General features: G+C 40.6%; 1 protein-coding gene across 1 annotated transcript in view; it reads left to right on the top strand.

Annotated features, from left to right (window-relative positions):
* Positions 1-20,270, top strand: part of LOC117307417 (neurogenic locus notch homolog protein 2-like) — a 49,154-nt gene that overhangs the window by 11,338 nt on the left and 17,546 nt on the right. The window contains exons 6-21 of the mRNA XM_033792164.1: positions 341-466; positions 1,391-1,513; positions 2,347-2,463; positions 3,654-3,767; positions 4,513-4,626; positions 5,071-5,181; positions 6,596-6,709; positions 7,216-7,329; positions 8,041-8,163; positions 9,358-9,474; positions 10,862-10,990; positions 12,168-12,296; positions 15,185-15,313; positions 16,914-17,042; positions 18,275-18,403; positions 19,809-19,937. Of these exons, the coding sequence (XP_033648055.1) occupies positions 341-466; positions 1,391-1,513; positions 2,347-2,463; positions 3,654-3,767; positions 4,513-4,626; positions 5,071-5,181; positions 6,596-6,709; positions 7,216-7,329; positions 8,041-8,163; positions 9,358-9,474; positions 10,862-10,990; positions 12,168-12,296; positions 15,185-15,313; positions 16,914-17,042; positions 18,275-18,403; positions 19,809-19,937 (1,947 nt within the window). The remainder of the gene's footprint in view (positions 1-340; positions 467-1,390; positions 1,514-2,346; positions 2,464-3,653; positions 3,768-4,512; positions 4,627-5,070; positions 5,182-6,595; positions 6,710-7,215; positions 7,330-8,040; positions 8,164-9,357; positions 9,475-10,861; positions 10,991-12,167; positions 12,297-15,184; positions 15,314-16,913; positions 17,043-18,274; positions 18,404-19,808; positions 19,938-20,270) is intronic.

The following is a 20,270-nucleotide window of genomic DNA, read 5'->3' as shown; positions in this document are numbered from 1 at the left end:
TTCCACTGTTTTCAAGATGATTCGGTTTCTATTTAGTTGCAAATATTTGTGGTCAGCGGTCTACATCAGTATTTCATGAAGTCCTGGAAAGGAAATCGTGTAAGTGCTGGAGGAAAACATTTAATTTCCAAAAAGAGTGAAAAGAAACATGATTTCCTCATGTCTTTGTGCACAAAACTAGGCACATGTACATGGCAGCAGTGGTGCGCTGTATCAACACTTGCGCGCCCGATGTGCGTCGGATTGGTCTATAAAGGTCTCCCCACGGCACTTGATGTTCTGATGGTGTTGGTGTTTTTAATTGATCTTTATTCCTATGTTTGTCTTGTTTTTCCTACAGCTGATGATGCTTGCACCAACAACCAGTGTCAAAATGGAGCCGTTTGCGCTAGCATCCCATTTGACAGCAACCAATACACATGTATTTGTGGCGGCCAGTTCGTTGGCATCTTCTGTGACATCCCATGTATGTTTGCCTTATACACTTACCGTTTTCTTTTGCTTTGTTCTAAATGGAGGGGGGGGGGGGGGGTGGGGGGCAAAACAGTTTGGAGCCTTTCATTGATTTTGGAATTAGAACTGCTGTTGACATTGTGTATACATGTAGTAGGGTATCGGTCAATGTTGGTCCCAGTGTGAATAAATTCAGGAAACTTTCTCCTGAAGACAATCAGAGCATACTGACTGATATGGAAAGGTTTGCGGTAACACCATGTAATGACTATCTCTAATGAGTTGGGCATGGTTCTGAAAAGAACCGCTGGTTTCAACTCGACGTTTTGATCAGTATGCTCTGATCGTCTTCTGGAGAAAGCTGACTGAAACATTAAGTTGTTACATCACTGATTTATTTTAGAACCACCACAACCCCTGGGAGAGACTTTTGAAGTACATGGTGTTACCCGCAACTGGAAATTACAGTTGTGCATTTACGTGTGTTTTCCCTAAACAGTAAAACGGAACTTGTGACTACCGTTTATCCAAAACACCTACTCCAATCAGCACTATAAGGGTGCACACTACAATAGGCAGAAAACAGATCGTCGGCCTCATTAATAGTTTTTCAAGGTCCTCAAATTATTCTATTTTAGACAGATTTTAGAGCCCAATCAAAGGTGTTTAAAAAGTTCCCATTTGTGACCTGGCGGTTGTTAACTTTCAACTTATATTGGAATAATTTTGGATGACATAGGCCCTGAACAGAGTTGTCCCACTTTCCCAGTAAGCAGAGCCATGAAATTTTGCCAATATGGGCACGAAGTTTCAGTGGGGCAACCGATGCAATTTCTCCTTTCATTTTTGCCCCAATGCTGCTTGAACTGTCTTACTGTCATGCATACTTTCCGGAAGGTCTCCCTGATCCCAATTCTATCCTCTTGTTTTCAATCAGTAAGTGAAGCAGCGTGTACTTCTTTCAATTGCCAGAATGGTGGCGTCTGTGTGAATACAGGAGGGGGTGCCTTTCGGTGCATTTGTCCTTCCACAACTTCGGGATTTTTGTGTGAGAATCAAAGTGAGTATTTGTTTGTTTGTTTGTTTGTTGGGGTGTTTGTTTGGGGTGTCAGAGTTTTGTTTGTTAGTGTTTGGATGATGTTCCCATAAAGGGAACTCGGCCAATAGATAATGCATGCATAATGTTATGTTTGGGTGCATACATGTATATAACAAGAATAAAAAGGAACATAGAATTCGAACTGCCTCTAGCTAGCGGGCAACCTCGGTAGTCTAGTTGGTAAGACACTGCTCTAGAATTGCAAGGGTTGTGGGTTTGAATCCCACCCGAGTAACATGCCTGTGATATTTTGTTCACAGGAATCGGGAAAGTACTGAGTAAACAGTGCTAACAGACATTGGTGTATGGGTAAAAAAACGAAAATTAATCTTCTTTATCCCGATGCAAATATAAAATCTCTCATAAGAATAAGAAATGATAATATTTTCACACTATCAAATTTGTAAGTGTCATGACTGGTGCTCGAATCTACACTTTAATGACACTGGAGCTCGGTGTCGGGTGCAGTTGACCATTTGGCGATGACACTCCACAAGATTTGAAACTTTTCATGATTTTCAAACTTTGCATAATGGAAATGCCATCTGTAGGCTCTGACAATCTTCAGGAGAAAGGTCTATCTTGAAGACAATCCAAGCAAAGAGATCGAAACATCCAGTTGTTTCACCACCATCTCTTTTCCGAGTCACCACAACTCGGTGACATATTTCTTGTACATTAACGATGCCATGACATATGAAAAGCACTGTGCACATTTTGTTTCGGTTTTATTGACAACACTGCATTTCTCCCTATTTGTAAAACACATTTTGTATTTTTTGTTTGTGTTGCAGACAACCCATGTATAAGCAATCCTTGTCAAAATTTAGGCACTTGCAATATCTTTGGTACCTCCGCCTACCAGTGCACTTGCCCTTTGACACACATTGGAACCAACTGTGAAATTCTGAGTGAGTACCTCCACTATTTATTTTTAAAAAGGACAGTCAAGTATTGAGCAAATTCATACGCTAAAGCAATACATATCAGGCATGCAACTCTTCCACGTTTGTTTATTGCCTAATATATGCCTGGCAACAACAGTGTACAACAACAATCATGTAAAATAAGCCTAGTACATGCTAACAATGCACCTATAAGAGCATAATAAACCTCATTATTTTCTAGGCTACCATTGTGGGTATCATGTCTCGTGGCGTTTCGGCTGCCTCGCTCCGCACTTGCGTTGTGCCTTTGAAGATTTTCCTCTTTTTTTTTTCAACGGGCAGTTGCATGCCTGACATATAAACATAAAATAATCAAGCAATAAGCCGGCAAACTGACTTGATAAACTGTGAATAACTTTGGCTTGAAACCAAGTTGGCTAGTGTGGGATTTGAATCTGGAACCTGTGGATTAGTATTCTGCCAACTTAGATATCAATCCCTAATAACGTTGGCAGTCTCCCTATTTTTGTCAACATCTTTGTTCGGGAGTGCCGTTCAGAAGCCATTTAACCTAACTGCTGTATAACATGAACTTGGTTCAAACATAATAATAATAATAATATTAAGTTTTTATTAGTGCCTTTTCACTCTCAAAGTGTGTCCCAAAGCGTTTCAAGTTATTACCACTGGTCACTGGGCCTTAAACCATTCCTTACACCATCCCAGCTTCCTGTGGAGTATACAGCCTTGTGCTACAAATACGCTACTCGGCTAAATTAATCACAAGAACCATCTCTGACCTTACATGTGCCCATTTACCCCTGGGTGGAGAGAAGCAAGAACAGCCTATTCGGAATTGCAGCTGCGCATGTTTGTTACTGCTGTCAATGGATTTTGTCTATGTCCCGTGACCTTTTGACAATACCCGCTGCTTTTGTCAAATGGTCACAGGAAATAGACAAAGTGCGTTGTCAGCAGTAACAGACATGCGCAGCTGAAATTCTGAAGTGGCTTATAGTTAAGTGTCTTGCTCAAGGACACAAGTGTCACGACCGGATTCAAACCCACACTCTGCTAAACAGAAACACCAGAGCTTGAATTCACACATAAAGTTCCAATGGGAGGCTTCCAACAGGAAGTTCCAATTCAATTGAAAGGTGTTAACTGACATGATATTTCAACTGTTTTTTTTTTTAATTTTTTTTTTTTAATAGGTAATCCTTGTGGAAGCAACCCCTGTCTAAATTCAGGCACTTGCTCTTTACTAAGCAATTCAGCCTATCAGTGCTCTTGTACTTCAACGCATGTAGGAACCAACTGTGAGATAAGTGAGTACCCTCCTGTAAATTAAAGCCAATGGACATGTTCGGTAAACAGTATTGTCCAAAGGCCCACACTTTGTGTGTCACAACTTACATATTAATAACAAACCTTTGAAAATTTAAGCTCAATCGGTCATCAGAGTCGGGAGAAAATAACAGGAAAACCGAGATTTGATAATTGTTTTAATGTTTCCTCAAAAAGTAAAGCGTTTCGTGGAATAATGTTTCAAGAGAAGTCTTTCACCATTACCTTCTGTAAACCCTGTAAGTTATTTGTTTTCTGTTCCGAAAGTGTCCAATGGCTTTAAGTTAAAAAAATGGAAGAACAAATTTATGTAAAGCGCACAATCCCTATATTTTTTTGTTGGTTGTATTTAATTAATGATGGGGTTTGTGGGAAGTTTCATCGGGAAGTTCCAAAGGAAAGTTCCAACAGGAAGTTCCAATGGGAAGTTCCAATGGGAAGTTCCAATGGGAAGTTCCAATGGGAAGTTCCAATGGGAAGTTCCAATGGGAAGTTCCAATGGGAAGTTCCAATTGGAAGTTCCAATGGGAAGTTTCAAAGGTAAGTTCCAACAAGAAGTTCCAACGAGAAGTTCGAACAGGAAGTTCCAACGAGAAGTTTCAATGGTAAGTTCCAACGAGAAGTTCCAATGGGAAGTTCAAACAGGATGTCCTAGTTCGTAAAGTTGTAGTTCCTAAAGTATCAGGACTTTATATTTTAACTATGTTCTATTATTTTTTGTAACAGTTAGTCCTTGTGCAAGCAGTCCCTGTCAAAATGGAGGTGGTTGCCAAGTACAGAGCACTTCCTCCTACACGTGCAATTGCCCTCAAACATACGTAGGGATCAACTGTCAAATATGTGAGTACCCTCCTGTATATGAAAAAAACAAAACGTTTATGCAGTGCCAAATATTAATATTTATATTTTCTTTAAATGCTGTAAGATGCTTGACATGAGGCCAAAGAAAATAAATGTTATGTTTCCGGTTACCCGACCTACCCTAAAATGACAGTATGCAGCAAATTCTGGGATCCTAAATCTTTTTATTCATCCTTTATATAAAAAACATTTATTAAAAAAAGTCCACCAGTCTACGCAAAGCATATACAACTGCTGCAGTCACTTAAAATTCACGAGCACACTTGCACGCTTACCAGGGCTTAGATGCACACACACTCAATAAATGTTTCCTGCATGTCAATTTTGCCTGAAGATAAAAAATTTGTTGGAAGGAAGTCGTTGGAAAGTATTAAGGACTTATAATTTCAACCATGTTTTATTGGTGTTTTTTTTTAATTACAGTTAATCCTTGTGCGAGCAACCCTTGTCTGAATTTAGGCACTTGCAATATACAGGGCTCTACCTATATATGCACCTGTCCTCAATCGCACACGGGAACCAACTGTCAGATAAGTGAGTGCCCTTCTGTATATTAAAGACACTGGACACACTATTGGTGATTGTTGAAGAACACGCCTCTTACTTGGTGTATTTCAACATATGCATTCAAATAACAAACCTGTGAAAATTTGAGCTCAATTGGTCATCAAAGTTGTGAGATAATTGTGAAAGAAAAAACACCCTTGTCACATGAAGTTGTGTGCTTTCAGATGCTTGATTTCGAGACCTCAAATTTTCATTCTTAGGTCTCAAAACTAAATTTCACAGAAAATTACTTCTTTCTCGAAAACTACGTCACTTCAGAGGGAGCCGTTGCTCACATTGTTTTGTACTATTAACCTCTCCCCATTACTCTTTACCACGTAAAGATTTGATGCTAATAATTATTTCGAGTAGTTACCAACAGTGTCCACTGCCTTTAAATAAAGTATATTAATAAGTAAAAATACATTTCTGGTAGCGCTAAATCTCTGTGTATTATATGCCCCACAGGCGAAGCAAGCCAAAGGGGCATATAGTGTTTGCCTTGTCCTTCCGTGTGTTTGGGTGCAAGTAGGTATACACATTTAAACCGGGGACCTATAACAAAAGAGGACAATAGAATTCACGGTTCAGGAAAAGTCCACATGTACAAAACTAATGGGAGCTGTTGCAAACAAGTTAGAGTATAAACAAAAGAGGGACAATAGGAGGTTCACAGTGGCAGGCAATACAAGCTTGGGTGTATGCACGTAATATATAATATCACAGTCTTGTATAGAGCACGCATCTACCAACAAGGTACTCAAGGCTCCTGGATTCATTTATACAGAAAGATTAAGCACCTTAATAAGGTTGTAGAACTAGGCGCTACGGCCAGGAACAGCCAGGAACACAGGGGCGAACCCCTTCTCATTTTGATAAGTGCCCTCTTCCATGCGTTACACAACACATGGGACAGAGGCGTGTCACGACTGGGGGATTCAAACCCAAACTTACCGCTCAGCCATGACACTTTCACGTAATCATTGTTCGAGTGATAACCCAAGAAGGACTTGACGTATCAACTCCAATCTTGGTTTGCGGACTGGTCTTGGGATCCCCCAGAAACCTGTTGCTTTGGGAAATGTAAGGTCATTCATGGCTTAAATAAAAGAAATATTGTCCTAGCAATAACTCAATAATGAGATTAATCTCAGCGAGGCATTTGTGTATGTCAACACACGTTTTTATTTAAATTTATGTTTTGCATAATTTTGCATAATTTTTACAGGAAGTTATTTGTTACTCCAGCTAGAATGCCTCACAGTCTCTGATATGCTATGCCACGGTGAATCTTAAACATGTTCTTCCAGGGAAATGAAGTTCCTAGAGGAAGTTCCAGTTCCTTCTTAAGTCAATGGAAAGTATCCATATTTTAACCATGTTTTATTACTATTTGTAACAGTAACTTCTTGTGGAAGCAACCCCTGTCAAAACTCTGGCACTTGCCAAGTACTGGCCGACTCTTCCTATCGATGCAATTGTCCTCAAACACATGTAGGAACCAACTGTGAGATGAGTGAGTACCGGCCTGTATATTAAGTAAAATATTAATAAATGAAGTTGCATTTAAACAAAGCGCCAAATCTATTTTAAATTATTTTATTTATAACATAAGCATGAGAATCAAATATCTCAGATTCTCTGATATGTTATGCACGCAGCGATGAGTTAACCCATGCCACACTTTAGGAATAATCAGTGCCACAGGTGTGCTTCAAAATCTGGAAGTTTCAAAAAGGAAGTTCCTATAGGAAGTTTCAAAAAGGAAGATCCATCAGGAAGTTTCAAAAAGGAATTTCCATAAGGAAGTTTCAAAAAGGAAGATCCATCAGGAAGTTTCAAAAAGGAATTTCCATAAGGAAGTTTCAAAAGGAAGATCCGTCAGGAAGTTCCAACAGGAAGTTCCAACTGGAGGTGTAATTAGAAAGTTCAGACAGGAAGTTCTAACAGCTTAAGCTCTAAAAGGAATGTTCCAATCCCTTACGTATACTTTAACCATGTTTTGCTATTTGTTTGTTACAGTTAATCCTTGTGGAAGCAACCCCTGTCAAAATTTAGGCGTTTGCGAAGTACTGGCTGACTCTTCCTATCGATGCAACTGTCCTCAAACACACATAGGAACCAACTGTGAGATGAGTGAGTACCCTCATATATTTAGAGTAAAATATAAATAAACAAAATTTCATTTATACATTTTGAAGCCACTTGACACTATTGGTAATTTTCCAAAATATTTGTTAGCATCGAGCAATGGAGAGCTGTTGATAGCAAAAAACATTTAGAGAAACGGCTATTATTATTATTATCATTATTGGCATTATATTTATTATAATTGGTTTATTCACACCATTTTGCAGCCCGAAGGCTGAATTGCACAGTGGTTACAGTAAAAGAAAACATCAATACACAGAAGGAAAACAAAATATAAAAAGATAAAAAAGCAGGGCATCAAAAAACAAAACAAGCACAAACACCAATACACAAACATAATTTATTAAAAAGGCAAGACACACATAGAAATCTTCCAATTGGTAAAGTAGAGCTTTTATGAAATAAAATATAAAAGCTCCCCTTGAAGTAAGATACTTTTTTTAGAAATAGGTGATTTCTCACTCAATTAGGCCTGAAGCCTTTTCAGGCATCTGAATAAAGCACCAAATCTGTGAAATGTTGGTGTTTTTTCTTTCATTATTCTCTCGCAACTTCGATGACCAAAATGAGCCACAATTTTCACATGTTTGTCTTGGATGCATGTGTTGGGATACACCAAGTGAGAATACTGGTCTTTGACAATTACCACAGTTTACCACAGTGCTTTTAAACTCATGTCTGTGTCCCCTCTTGTAGTCAGCGGCTGTTTTGGTAACATGTGCCAGAATGGAGCTACCTGCATTCCAGTTGCCTTTGACCATAATCCGTATTCATGCGACTGTACTGATCAGTTCAACGGAGTCTTCTGTGAAACCCCAGGTAGGTTAAGATGTGTAGGTATATAGAGTGCGTTCGTTTAGCTTCCCTGGGTCGACCCTGGACTGCCCCCGGTGCGTTCGAATAGCTTTGACGTCATTCCAGGGGCTCACCCGGGTCAGCCCCAAGTGCCCTGCTTGTGGAGTGGGTCACTTGGGGGCTGGCCCCAGGTGCATGACGTCACTACGAGAGCGGTGAGTGGTCGTTAGTTTAGCTCTTGTCAGGGGCTCACCCGAGTGAGCACCGCGGGGTAGACCCAGGGAAGCTAAATGAACGCATCTATAGGGGAACTATGACAAAAGAGGACAATAGAGTCCACGGTTCGAGAAAGGTCCACGGTTCGAGAACATGTACAAAATCACTTGGATCTATTGCAAAAAAGTTCAACAAAAGAGGGACTACAGGAGGTCCCTGGTTGCAGGCGTACACAAACTTGTGTGTGATTACAGGTCACATAGGATATGTTTTACCCCGTACCTGAACTATTACATTTTTACCAATGCAAAAATTAACATCTATATAATCGTTGCGATACCGGCTGCTAAGAATTTGAACTACCTCTAGCCATTAGGCTACAATCCCGGCCATATCTCGTTGGGCCCCCCTGCCCCCTTTCAATGTTGGTTCCATTTGCTGACTGTTCCGAATTACAATCAACATTGAGCGGGGGCGGGGGGGGGGGGGGGTGCAAATGTCTTGAATGTGAATGTGAATGGGAAGTGCACAGGGAACTGTTGTATCAGGAAAGGGTGGCCCAAGCATTTTGGCCGGGATTGTAGCTCGCTGGATGGTCTAATGGTACATGTAAGACAACTGCTCTAGCAATGCAAAGGTTGTGGGTTTGAATTCCGCCTGAGTGATTTGCCTGTGGTTTTTTCTTGTCAAAATATCACAGTGCTCTTGTAAAAACTGAGCATGGTCCACAATTTAATAAGGGCAAACATGTAGTTGTACGTGGGCAATACTTCTGCCCTTAAAATTTCTTTCCTAATATGATGTGATAAATTTCTGACAAGTAAAAAAAGCAAACTTTATCATTGCAGCCAGAAGTGTTAACAAAATGCCAGTTTTAATAGCAGGCATTTATAGAGCACGTTTTACAAAGGGTAACAAAGTTTTTTACAAGAATTAGGACAATAAGCAAATAAATAATGGCACTTTTAAATTTGTTCTTTTTCTGTAAACTTGTATTTCTAGTTGGTCAGACCCCCTGTTCAGTTAGCCCATGTATGAATGGTGGAACTTGTGTGGTGTCTGGAGATGGCTATAACTGTAACTGTGTAGGGGCATGGAGCGGAGTGGATTGTAACATATGTAAGTTGGAATTTTAAGTATTTTATGGTATATATTTGTGGCCATCTCTCATAACCCCTACACGCCGGTATTATCAGGCCTCAATGCCCGGCTTACACGCATGACTGCATAGCAGACTTTGTTTCCCCACAGCTGTTCCATTGTGGCGGTTTCAACTTTCCGCCGTGTTCAGTTTACCGAATGACCAAACACGGTAACATGACGTCATGCGATGCCTGCGCACAGAAAGCGAAAGTAGTCAATTTTTAGTGCTGTATTGAGTCATCCGTCTTACTCTCCAGTAGCTGTCATGGCGGCGTCCACGAGTACAACGAGCGGTGAACGCGTGGATCGTATTTGAGAATTTAGTGTGAAGACCAAGCAAATTATCCTGTATTTAATAAGTGGCACAAGCAGTGTGACCTGCTTAAAGTTGTACTCATGAATACGTGTAAAGATAGGGCAAGAGAATGTGCCTAAACAGAAAAGAATCGTAATAGAAACAATTTGGGGTCACTGAGAGAACTACAGTATTCGCCAGGGTACTTGCGGCATAATTTTTGTCTGACTACATCACCCAGAAAACTGAACACGCCGGAAAGCTAAAGCCGTTCGAACAACGTGCTGAAATGTCCGGCTACGTCACCCAGAAAAGTGAACACGGTGGAAGACTGAAACCGCCACACCGGCCAAAGACTGCATTCCACGGCTTACCACATACCCAGTCCACAGCATTCCGGAACAGATTAGCGGCCATAGCTGCCTTCCGTCTTCAAAGGGTTAAAATGCATGCCAATTCAAATTATTGGTTAGAAGCCAACAGCAGCTTCCAATAGTATAAAGCATTTCTGGAAGTATTTCACTTCAAAGTTATGTAAAAAATCATTTTTTATGCTCCAGAATTTAAACCTGAGAAGCTTTACTGCATGCTTCTCAGATTGTGTTTTCCTATTAGGGATTACTCATAGAGTTATATATAAGAACTAGAGGGCGCACTGGTGATGCTTCTTTACGCAAACGCGACGGGACTGCAAGTAGACACGCGCGCCATTCTGCACGCGAGTTCAATACAAAGTACACGTTGGAGTTTGTGTTTATTGAACGCTGACGCGATGCTGTTTTGTCAACTTACAAAATGGCTGCACAAACACACACTAAGCAATGCCTGTTTGTGCAACTTACAAAATGGCCGCCTGCGCGCATGCCGGGTCGCGTATATGCCAGTGCGCCCTCTAGTTCTTATATATAACTCTATGGGATTACTCTACCTGCATGGACATTATTTGATCCTGATTTTCCGGTGATGCCTTTGAAATGTTATTACTGTTATTATTCTGTGGTTTATAATATATGATATTATTATTATTATTATCATCTTCATTTTTGCCCCGCTGATTTTACTATTTAGATTCTCCATGTGAGAGTAGCCCGTGTCAGAACGGCGGTACGTGCCAAACTAGTGTGGATTCTACTGGTACACTCTTCTTCACCTGTTTGTGCCCACCTTTATATTCAGGGACCATCTGTAGTATTGCAGGTAAGAACTGCTTAAGCACAAAAAGTAGCTAAGCATTTCAAAATTATGCTTAACAAGATTAAAGGAATGTTACAGAATTGGTAAGAAACAAAAATTGTGATGATCACAGATTTACATAAAACTTACACGGTCTAATGAAGATTTAGCCACCTAAAACATCCCTTGAATGTTTTCTTCTATCATCATCATTAGACCGCTTAAGTTTATCGCCCAGTGACCGTTTTTAAATTGTCGTCTTTTTTTTGGGGCATTGATGCTATGCAAAATTTGTAATCGGTTTTTCACTATTCTCTTGTGAACCAACCGATCGATCTCGAACTTCTACAGGTTAGTCAGTCTATGTATATCAGGCATGCAACTCTTCCGCGTTTCCGCGGAATTCCGCGTTTTAATTTTTGTTTAGCCTAATATATGCCTGGCATTAACAGTGTACAACTACAATCATGTAAAATAAGCCTAGTACATTCTAAAAATGCACCTAAGAGCATAATAAACCTCATTATTTTCTAGGCTACCATTGTGGGTATCATGTCCCGTGGCGTTTTGGCTGCCTCGCTCCGCACTTGCATTGTGCCTTTGAAAATTTTCCTCTTTTTTTTTCAACCGGCAGTTGCATGCCTGGTATATGGTGGATTACATAAAGTGCTTACACCGCCAGCTTTTTTTTTCTAGCAAAACCAATTCTGTAATGTTTCTTTAATAAATACTGTCTCTGTTTGGAGTCTCTGTTTGGAGTCTCTGTTTGGAGTCTCTGTTTGGAGTCTCTGTTTGGAGTCTCTGTTTGGAGTCTCCGTTTGGAGTCTCCGTTTGGAGTCTCCGTTTGGAGTCTCCGTTTGGAGTCTCCGTTTGGAGTCTCCGTTTGGAGTCTCCGTTTGGAGTCTCCGTTTGGAGTCTCCGTTTGGAGTCTCCGTTTGGAGTCTCCGTTTGGAGTCTCCGTTTGGAGTCTCCGTTTGGAGTCTCCGTTTGGAGTCTCCGTTTGGAGTCTCCGTTTGGAGTCTCCGTTTGGAGTCTCCGTTTGGAGTCTCTGTTTGGAGTCTCTGTTTGATGCCAGAACTTGGGATTCCCCTAAGCCATGTAAGCATGTATTCTCAACCAATGGTCTACCTCTGTACTACCTGATCACCTGTCAAATAGCCAAACATTGATTGATTGAATGATGTTTTTTGTCTGTATTCAGTTGATCTCTGCACCACCCAAACACCATGCTTAAATAGTGGTACCTGTGTAACAACCACTGTCAATGGTCAGCCTAGCTACCAGTGCTTATGTTCAAGTTTGTGGACAGGGACTAACTGTGGAACACCAGGTAAGGTACAATTTTCTCTCCACATCATTCAACATTTTTAACACAATCTTTGAGGTCGCACAAAGCACTGTCTCATATTATCCCATAATATCCCAGAATACTTTTCCACACTGTCTCAGAGCACTATTGTTATCCCAGAGTACTATCTCATACTATCCCAGAGTACTATCCCAGAGTACTATCCCAGTGTAGTATCTTACATCCTAGAGTAATATCCCAGGGTCCTATCTTATATCCTAGAGTACTATCCTTAGTGCACTATCTCATATGATACCAAAGTACTATCCCATAATATTCCAAAATACAATCCCATACTGTCTGATTATACTGCTGTTACATCGATTATCAAAAGGTATTTGACACAGTCTGGCAGGAAGGTCTCTGGCAAGCCATGCGACACCTGGGCTACCCATCAAAAACGGTAGATCTACTAAGAGCTCTCTACGGTGTATCCCAAAGCGCTGTAAGAGTTAATGGGGCACTCACTTCATGGTTAACTACCACAACAGGAGTCCGGCAGGGATGTATACTGTCCCCCTAACTCTTCAACATCATCCTGGAACTGGTATTGAGACTTGCGATTCAAGATCAACAGATTGGTGCAAGAGTGCAAGGGCAATACATCAACAATCTATATGGTCATCCAAAGACATCAAGAATTCTGGCAGAAAACGAAGAAGACCTCCAGTTTCTAGTTTCAGAGGTTGATACCTTCAGCAAGAACTTTGGTCTGACAATAAACAAAAGCAAAACTGTAGTCCAAGTCCTTAACAGAGATAAGATCCAGCTTAACATCCAGATAGATGGTAAATCCTTGGACCAAGTCGAAAACTTCATCTACTTGGGGGTGTGATTTCAGAAATCCCCACCAGTGAAAATGACATCAAGCGTAGAGTTGGACTTGCCATGGGAGCCATGCAAAAGCTGAACTCTATATAGTCATCCAAAGACATCAAGAATTCAACCAAGCTTAATCTTTACAGAGTCTTGGTTCTACCAATAGCCACCTACAGCTCTGAAACATGGACACTAAAGAAAGCAGATGAACAGAGATTAAGGGTTTTCGAGAGGGCCTGCTTGAGGAAAATACTGGGGGTCACCAGGAGGGACAGACTTCGCAACACAAGAGTACGTGAACTGCTTCACTACTATAAAGATCTTCCAACTTCAATTAGGAAAACTAAACTCAAGTATTTGGGGCATGTGAACAGAATGGGCAATGGCCGATACCCCAAAATACTTCTAGAAGGCCACATTGCAGGAAACAGACCAAGAGGAAGACCAGGGAAACGATGGCTGGAAGATATCAAGCACTTCTGTGAAGAGGCTGACATACCATCTGTGGCAGCAGCAGGACACCTAGCAAGGAACAGAGACCTATGGAGACTCTTAGTTGGGAAGCCATCTCCGGGATCTACCTCGGGAGGACGGCTATGATGATGATGATGATGACTGTCTGAGACCACTATCTCTATCTCGGAGTCTACCCCAATACTTCCCCAGAGTACTATCCCAGAGTTCTATCCCATAATGTTCCCAGAATACAATCCCGAACTATATCCCAAAGAACTATTTCATATTATCCCATCCCATACTATCCCAGAACACTATCTCTATACCTCATACATATTCATGACCGAGAGTCGAGTTCCCATTGGTCCACTTATCATCACCTGCCAGGTGTTAATTTTGCTAACTACCAAGCGCACACGTGAGTAACCACGCAAGGGGTTAATGCGCATGTCAAGTAGAATAGCGCCCAGGCAGCCTGGGAGCTATTCTACTTGTTATTCGCTTTACGGTCGTGTTACTGGTTGTACACATGCACGAACTGCAATTTCTCTAGGGACATCCATTTCATGAACAAACTTATCATGTGCATTTTGTTTCACAGCCGTCATTTTCCCTTTCTCCAAGCTCATGTTCCGGTAACTAAATATATGTCATACAAATATAACATGGTTTATTTCGGGTGACTAGTCGATATAAGCTCCCCTCGGTATTGGAAGTTGGCAAACTGAGTTCCCTCGGCTTCGCCTTGGGAACTAGTTTGTCAACTTCCACTACCTCAGGGAGCTAATATCCACTAGTCACCCTTGAATAATCCCAGAGTACTACTTGTATCTCAAACTACCCCAGAGTGCTATCTCAAATTATCTCAGAGTGGCCTATTATCCAGTACTGTCTCAGAATACTATCTCATACAGTCCCAGAGTACTATTATACACATATTGACCGGCAGTGAGGTAACTAGTATACGTCTATTCCCCCGAGGGACTTTGAGTGACCAGAAGAGCGACCTATTTCCCGAGGCCGAAGGCCGATGGAAATAGGCCCCTCTTCTGGTCACTCACAGGCCTGAGGGGGAATAGACGTACACTAGTTACCGAATTATGCCAGTCGATATGTGTTTTAAGGAATTTTTGTAGTTGCTGTTCACGATTCAAGTCAACAGAGGGCGCTGTAACCGGGCACTATTTTCAAAGACTAGTGCCCGCTCGGGAACTAGTTCCGGCAAACACGCGCGCGCGCGATCACTAGACTATATACGTTCATCACACGTGACCGTGTTTCAGCCAACCAGAATACAGAACAAGCAAGAGGTGTGTTATAAATCATATTATCTTGGAGTGTTATCCAATATTATCCCAGAGTACTATCCCATACTATCCAAGAACACTATATCTATCTCAGAGTACTATTCCCTTAAGATCCAGAGTACTATCTAATAATATCTATGAGTATTATCCAACACTACCCCAGAGTACTAGGGTTGAAACATGAGGCCATATTTACAACTCTTGCACTATACATCTTTCACAAGAAGATCGTTTCTTTTAAATAGCCAAACATTGATTGATTGAATGATGTTTTTTGTCTGTATTCAGTTAATCTCTGCACCACCCAAACACCATGCTTAAATAGTGGTACCTGTGTAACAACCACTGTCAATGGTCAGCCTAGCTACCAGTGCTTTTGTTCAAGTGTCTGGACGGGGACCAACTGTGAATTGGCAGGTAAAGTACCATTTCTTTTCCACATTATTGAACATTTTCAACACGATATTTGAGGTCGCACAAATTACTGTCTCATATTATCACAGAGTATTATCCCATAATATCCCAGAATATTATTCCACACTGTCCCAGAGCACTATTTCATATTATTTCAGATTTCTATCCCATACTATCTCAGAGTACTTTCTCATAATATCCCAGAATACTATCCTGTTGTACTGCCCCAGAGCACTATCTCTATCACAAAGTACCATCCAATACTGAATCGGCTTGCCTCGTGAAATGGAACAGTCCAAATTTTACCTTGCGGTTATACATTTGTATTCCTCCCATTCCACTCTGAGCCACTCAATATTTGTAAACTATCCAAAAGTATATCCTATACCAGAGATACCAACATACACGATTTGGGCGTAGCAAATACGATTTCGTGCCGTGACTACGACACTACGATAATACTCAATAAAACACGCCAAACAGCCGGCCAATATAATTTTATTAAATCGTACAATACATGCAAACAACTAATGAACTATGAAGTGGAAATAAAAATTAAGAAAAATATCAAAACAATTGTAACAGAAAAGAAAAAACACTTTTAATTTTAGAACGCAGTGTTGAATAATAGCGGCGAATTCACTCGAACAATGTACGTGTCTCGCCGAATGATTGTTGCGTGCCCTCCCCCGCTGGCTGGCCGGCTGAGTGCATTTTCTACGCTAGTGGATTTCTGCAAGATCGTACCCATTGATCTTTAATACACAATGGGGGGGGGGGGAATAGTGCACACGACGTGCGTGGGGAATGAGTTTGTGTGTGAGCTAACGTGTCACATCACAGTAACCTCATTCCTCATGTATTCACTATTATTGTGCCCACGCTGGCTGTACATGTACTTTATCGAAGCTTGGCAAAAAAAAAGGAGACCTTCTGAACAAAAATACCTTCAACTGAGTGGCCTGTGAGGTCTAAGCTAGACAGTTTCCATGTTTTCCTACCAGTAATTGTAGCGCCGATGTCCAGACAATGCCCAGACAATGCCCAAAATACGGACACGTATTTTTTGCCCAAAATCCGGACACGTTTTTTTTTTTTTTTTTTTTCACTCTCCCAATAGCTTGTTGTTGCGTTTCTGATCATTAAAACAAAAACATTTAAGTAAGGCCACCCTTTTTTATGTTACATTTATGTAAGGCCACCCTTTTGTATGTTACATTTATTTTTGAAACATAGTCAGAAGATGAGGGAAATCAGGGTTTTTTTTTCAATTTTTTTTTCACTGGCCATTATAAACATTTGTAGCTGTTCTGTTGATGCATACAGGTAATTGTTATTTCACAACAATGCCTGAAAATGAGCTAATTAGCATTGTAGAGAGTAATAGAAAGATCGGTTTAGGGAGCCCAAGCTGCGCTCGCCCTTAACATTTGGGAGATGCTACTCTTTTTTAAAATTCAATGTTGGCATCTCTGCTATACTATCTCTGATAGGATTGACGGATGAGTAGGCCATTAACAATCCTTGTACTACACATTTTTCATAATAAATCATGCTGTAAACACCCGAACATGATTGAATGATGTTTTTTGTCTGTATTCAGTTAATCTCTGCACCACCCAAACACCATGCTTAAATAGTGGTACCTGTGTAACAACCACTGTCAATGGTCAGCCTAGTTACCAGTGCTTTTGTTCAAGTGTCTGGACGGGGACCAACTGTGAATTGCCAGGTAAAGTACCATTTCTTTTCCAGATTATTGAACATTTTCAACACGATTTTTGAGGTCGCACAAATTACTGTCTCATATTATCACAGAGTAATATCCCATATTATATAACACCCAAGCAGATCCTTGCCATTTGATTGGAGGATTGTCCGTCACGTAATAGCAAATAAAAGTACTATTGCACGCTGAGTCACTCACCGTGCTTTTTCGTTCCATCCGAAAAGTACCATTGCACGCTGGCAGCGTGCAATGGTACTTTTCGGATGGAACGAAAAAGCTGAGTAAAAACATCACTGCGTGCGCGTGTCTTTGGTAACGCAGCAGGTGTTACTGCAAGAAGGCATAGTAAAATTACTAGCATTCAGCTTCTACAGTTGAAATTGTTTGTTTTGAAAGTTGTATCTTTCAATCAAAATGACAAAGATCTACTTGGATGTTATATAAAACAAATAATGAATGTTTTTCATTCGTGCAATGGTGCGAATATGTTCATTCGTTGAAAGCTGGAATGTTCCATTCAACTCGGCTCCGCCTCGTTGAATAGAACATTCCATCTTTCAACTCATGAACATATTCGCACCATTGCACTCATAAACATTCATTATGTGTATAATATCCCAGAATACTATTCCACACTGTCCCAGAGCACTATTTCATATTATTTGAGATTTCTATCCCATACTATCTCAGAGTACTTTCTCATAATATCCCAGAATACTATCCTGTTGTACTGCCCCAGAGCACTATCTCTATCACAAAGTACCATCCAATACTGAATCGGCTTGCCTCGTGAAATGGAACAGTCCAAATTTTACCTTGCGGTTATGCATTTGTATTCCTCCCTATCCACTCTGAGCCACTCAATATTTGTAAACTATCCAAAAGTATATCCTATACTATCTCTGATAGGATTGACGCATGAGTAGGCCATTAACAATCCTTGTACTACACATTTTTCATAATAAATCATATAGAAAAGTTTGCGGTAACACCATGTAATAACAATCTCTCAATGAGTTGGGGTGGTTCTGAAAAGAACCGTTGGATTAACTGGGAGTTAATCCAACGGTTCTTTTCAGAACCACCCAAACTCATTGAGAGATTGTTATTACATGGTGTTACCGCAAACTTTTCTATATCTTACTTCCACCATGCAAAGTTTCAAATCCTACTTATAATAAATCATGCTGTAAACACCCGAACATGATTGAATGATGTTTTTTGTCTGTATTCAGTTAATCTCTGCACCACCCAAACACCATGCTTAAATAGTGGTACCTGTGTAACAACCACTGTCAATGGTCAGCCTAGCTACCAGTGCTTTTGTTCAAGTGTCTGGACGGGGACCAACTGTGAATTGCCAGGTAAAGTACCATTTCTTTTCCACATTATTGAACATTTTCAACACAATTTTTGAGGTCGCACAAATTACTGTCTCATACTATCACAGAGTATTATCCCATAATATCCCAGAATACTATTCCACACTGTCCCAGAGCACTATTTCATATTATTTCAGATTTCTATCCCATACTATCTCAGAGTACTTTCTCATAATATCCCAGAATACTATCCTGTTGTACTGCCCCAGAGCACTATCTCTATCACAAAGTACCATCCAATACTGAATCGGCTTGCCTCGTGAAATGGAACAGTCCAAATTTTACCTTGCGGTTATACATTTGTATTCCTCCCATTCCACTCTGAGCCACTCAATATTTGTATACTATCCAAAAGTATATCCTATACCAGCCCTGATACTTCGGCTTTTAAGGGGCACAGCAGTTTTGCCTTGACTTTTTGTAAAAATTTAGGGCACCAAGACAATTTTCAAAAATTTGGAAGGGCATCACGGCAATCATAAAAAGTTGCGAAGGGCACGACGGCAGTTTGAAAAAAAACCTCCGAGTTGCCTGTAAAAAACAGTTCTTCCAATTTTTCCATTTTACCCAATGAAAAAAGAAAGCATTCATCTAATTCAACAAAATAAAGAACAACTACTTACAATACACAATAAATAATTTTTGTTCCTAGGTAATCCTACTATTGGTCATGCACGATGTGTAGTTTTTCGTAGAGACGCTTAAATTCCCACGTAACTGCTCCATTTTGACACGATGTTGACAGAATAAATGCATGCGGTGCGCGACGCCTATGCTGTACATGATGGTACATCATATGTACCAAGCATGGGGAAAACCACTATCCCAGCATGCAAAGACACGTCGAGTCTTTTTCTCAAGGCGTTTAGCGTTGGTTCGCGTAATTTTACCACTAGAGGGCGTTTAATCTCACGCTATCGCTCTGGTCTAAAATGCCCTCTAGCGTTCGATGTTTCGAGTATTTTTTTTTCGCACGCAAAGAACAACGACTAACAGGCCTGAAATCTGCTGTTATGACTTACGTACGTGAATTTGGGGTCTATTTCGTTGCGTGAAATTTACACAGACATCGGGACTTTTTGGCTTATTTTCGAATTTTGACAACGTTGAATATAATTTGTTTTCGGGAGGAAGGGCACGGCGGCAATGATGAGAAAAGGGCACGGCAATCATTGCCGTGAAAAATTGGGTTTTTGAAGGGCATTGCGGCAATCGGTAGGGGCAACGACGGCAATTGCCGTCGTGAAGTATCAGGGCTGCTATACTATCTCTGATAGGATTGACACATGAGTAGGCCATTAACAATCCTTGTACTACACATTTTTCATAATAAATCATGCTGTAAACACCCGAACATGATTGAATGATGTTTTTTGTCTGTATTCAGTTGATCTCTGCACCACCCAAACACCATGCTTAAATAGTGGTACCTGTGTTACAACCACTGTCAATGGTCAGCCTAGCTACCGGTGCTTTTGTTCAAGTGTCTGGACAGGGACTAATTGTGAAACGTCAGGTAAAGTACCATTTTCTCCCCACATACTCTTAAGACCTTTTAGTATGAGCAAAATCAAATTGGTTGCATGCATTCATAATTCATTCCATTTCATGTGTTATTCAACGATTTCAACATGATCATACTATCCCAGAGCACTAGCTCATATTATTTCAGTATACTATCCCATACTGACTGTTAAATCATGATCTTTGAGGTCGCACATCCCATGGTACATCCCATACTGTCCCAGAGCACCATCCCATACTATCTCAGAGTACTATCCCGTATTACCCTATAGCACTATATCATGCTATCCCAGAACACTATCCCATACTATCCCAGAGTACTATC

The sequence above is a fragment of the Asterias rubens genome, chromosome 2 (assembly GCF_902459465.1).
Source record: "Asterias rubens chromosome 2, eAstRub1.3, whole genome shotgun sequence".
Classification (NCBI taxonomy): domain Eukaryota; kingdom Metazoa; phylum Echinodermata; class Asteroidea; order Forcipulatida; family Asteriidae; genus Asterias; species Asterias rubens.
Note: the sequence above shows the minus strand (reverse complement) of the source record. Positions and strands in the feature narration are given on the sequence as shown.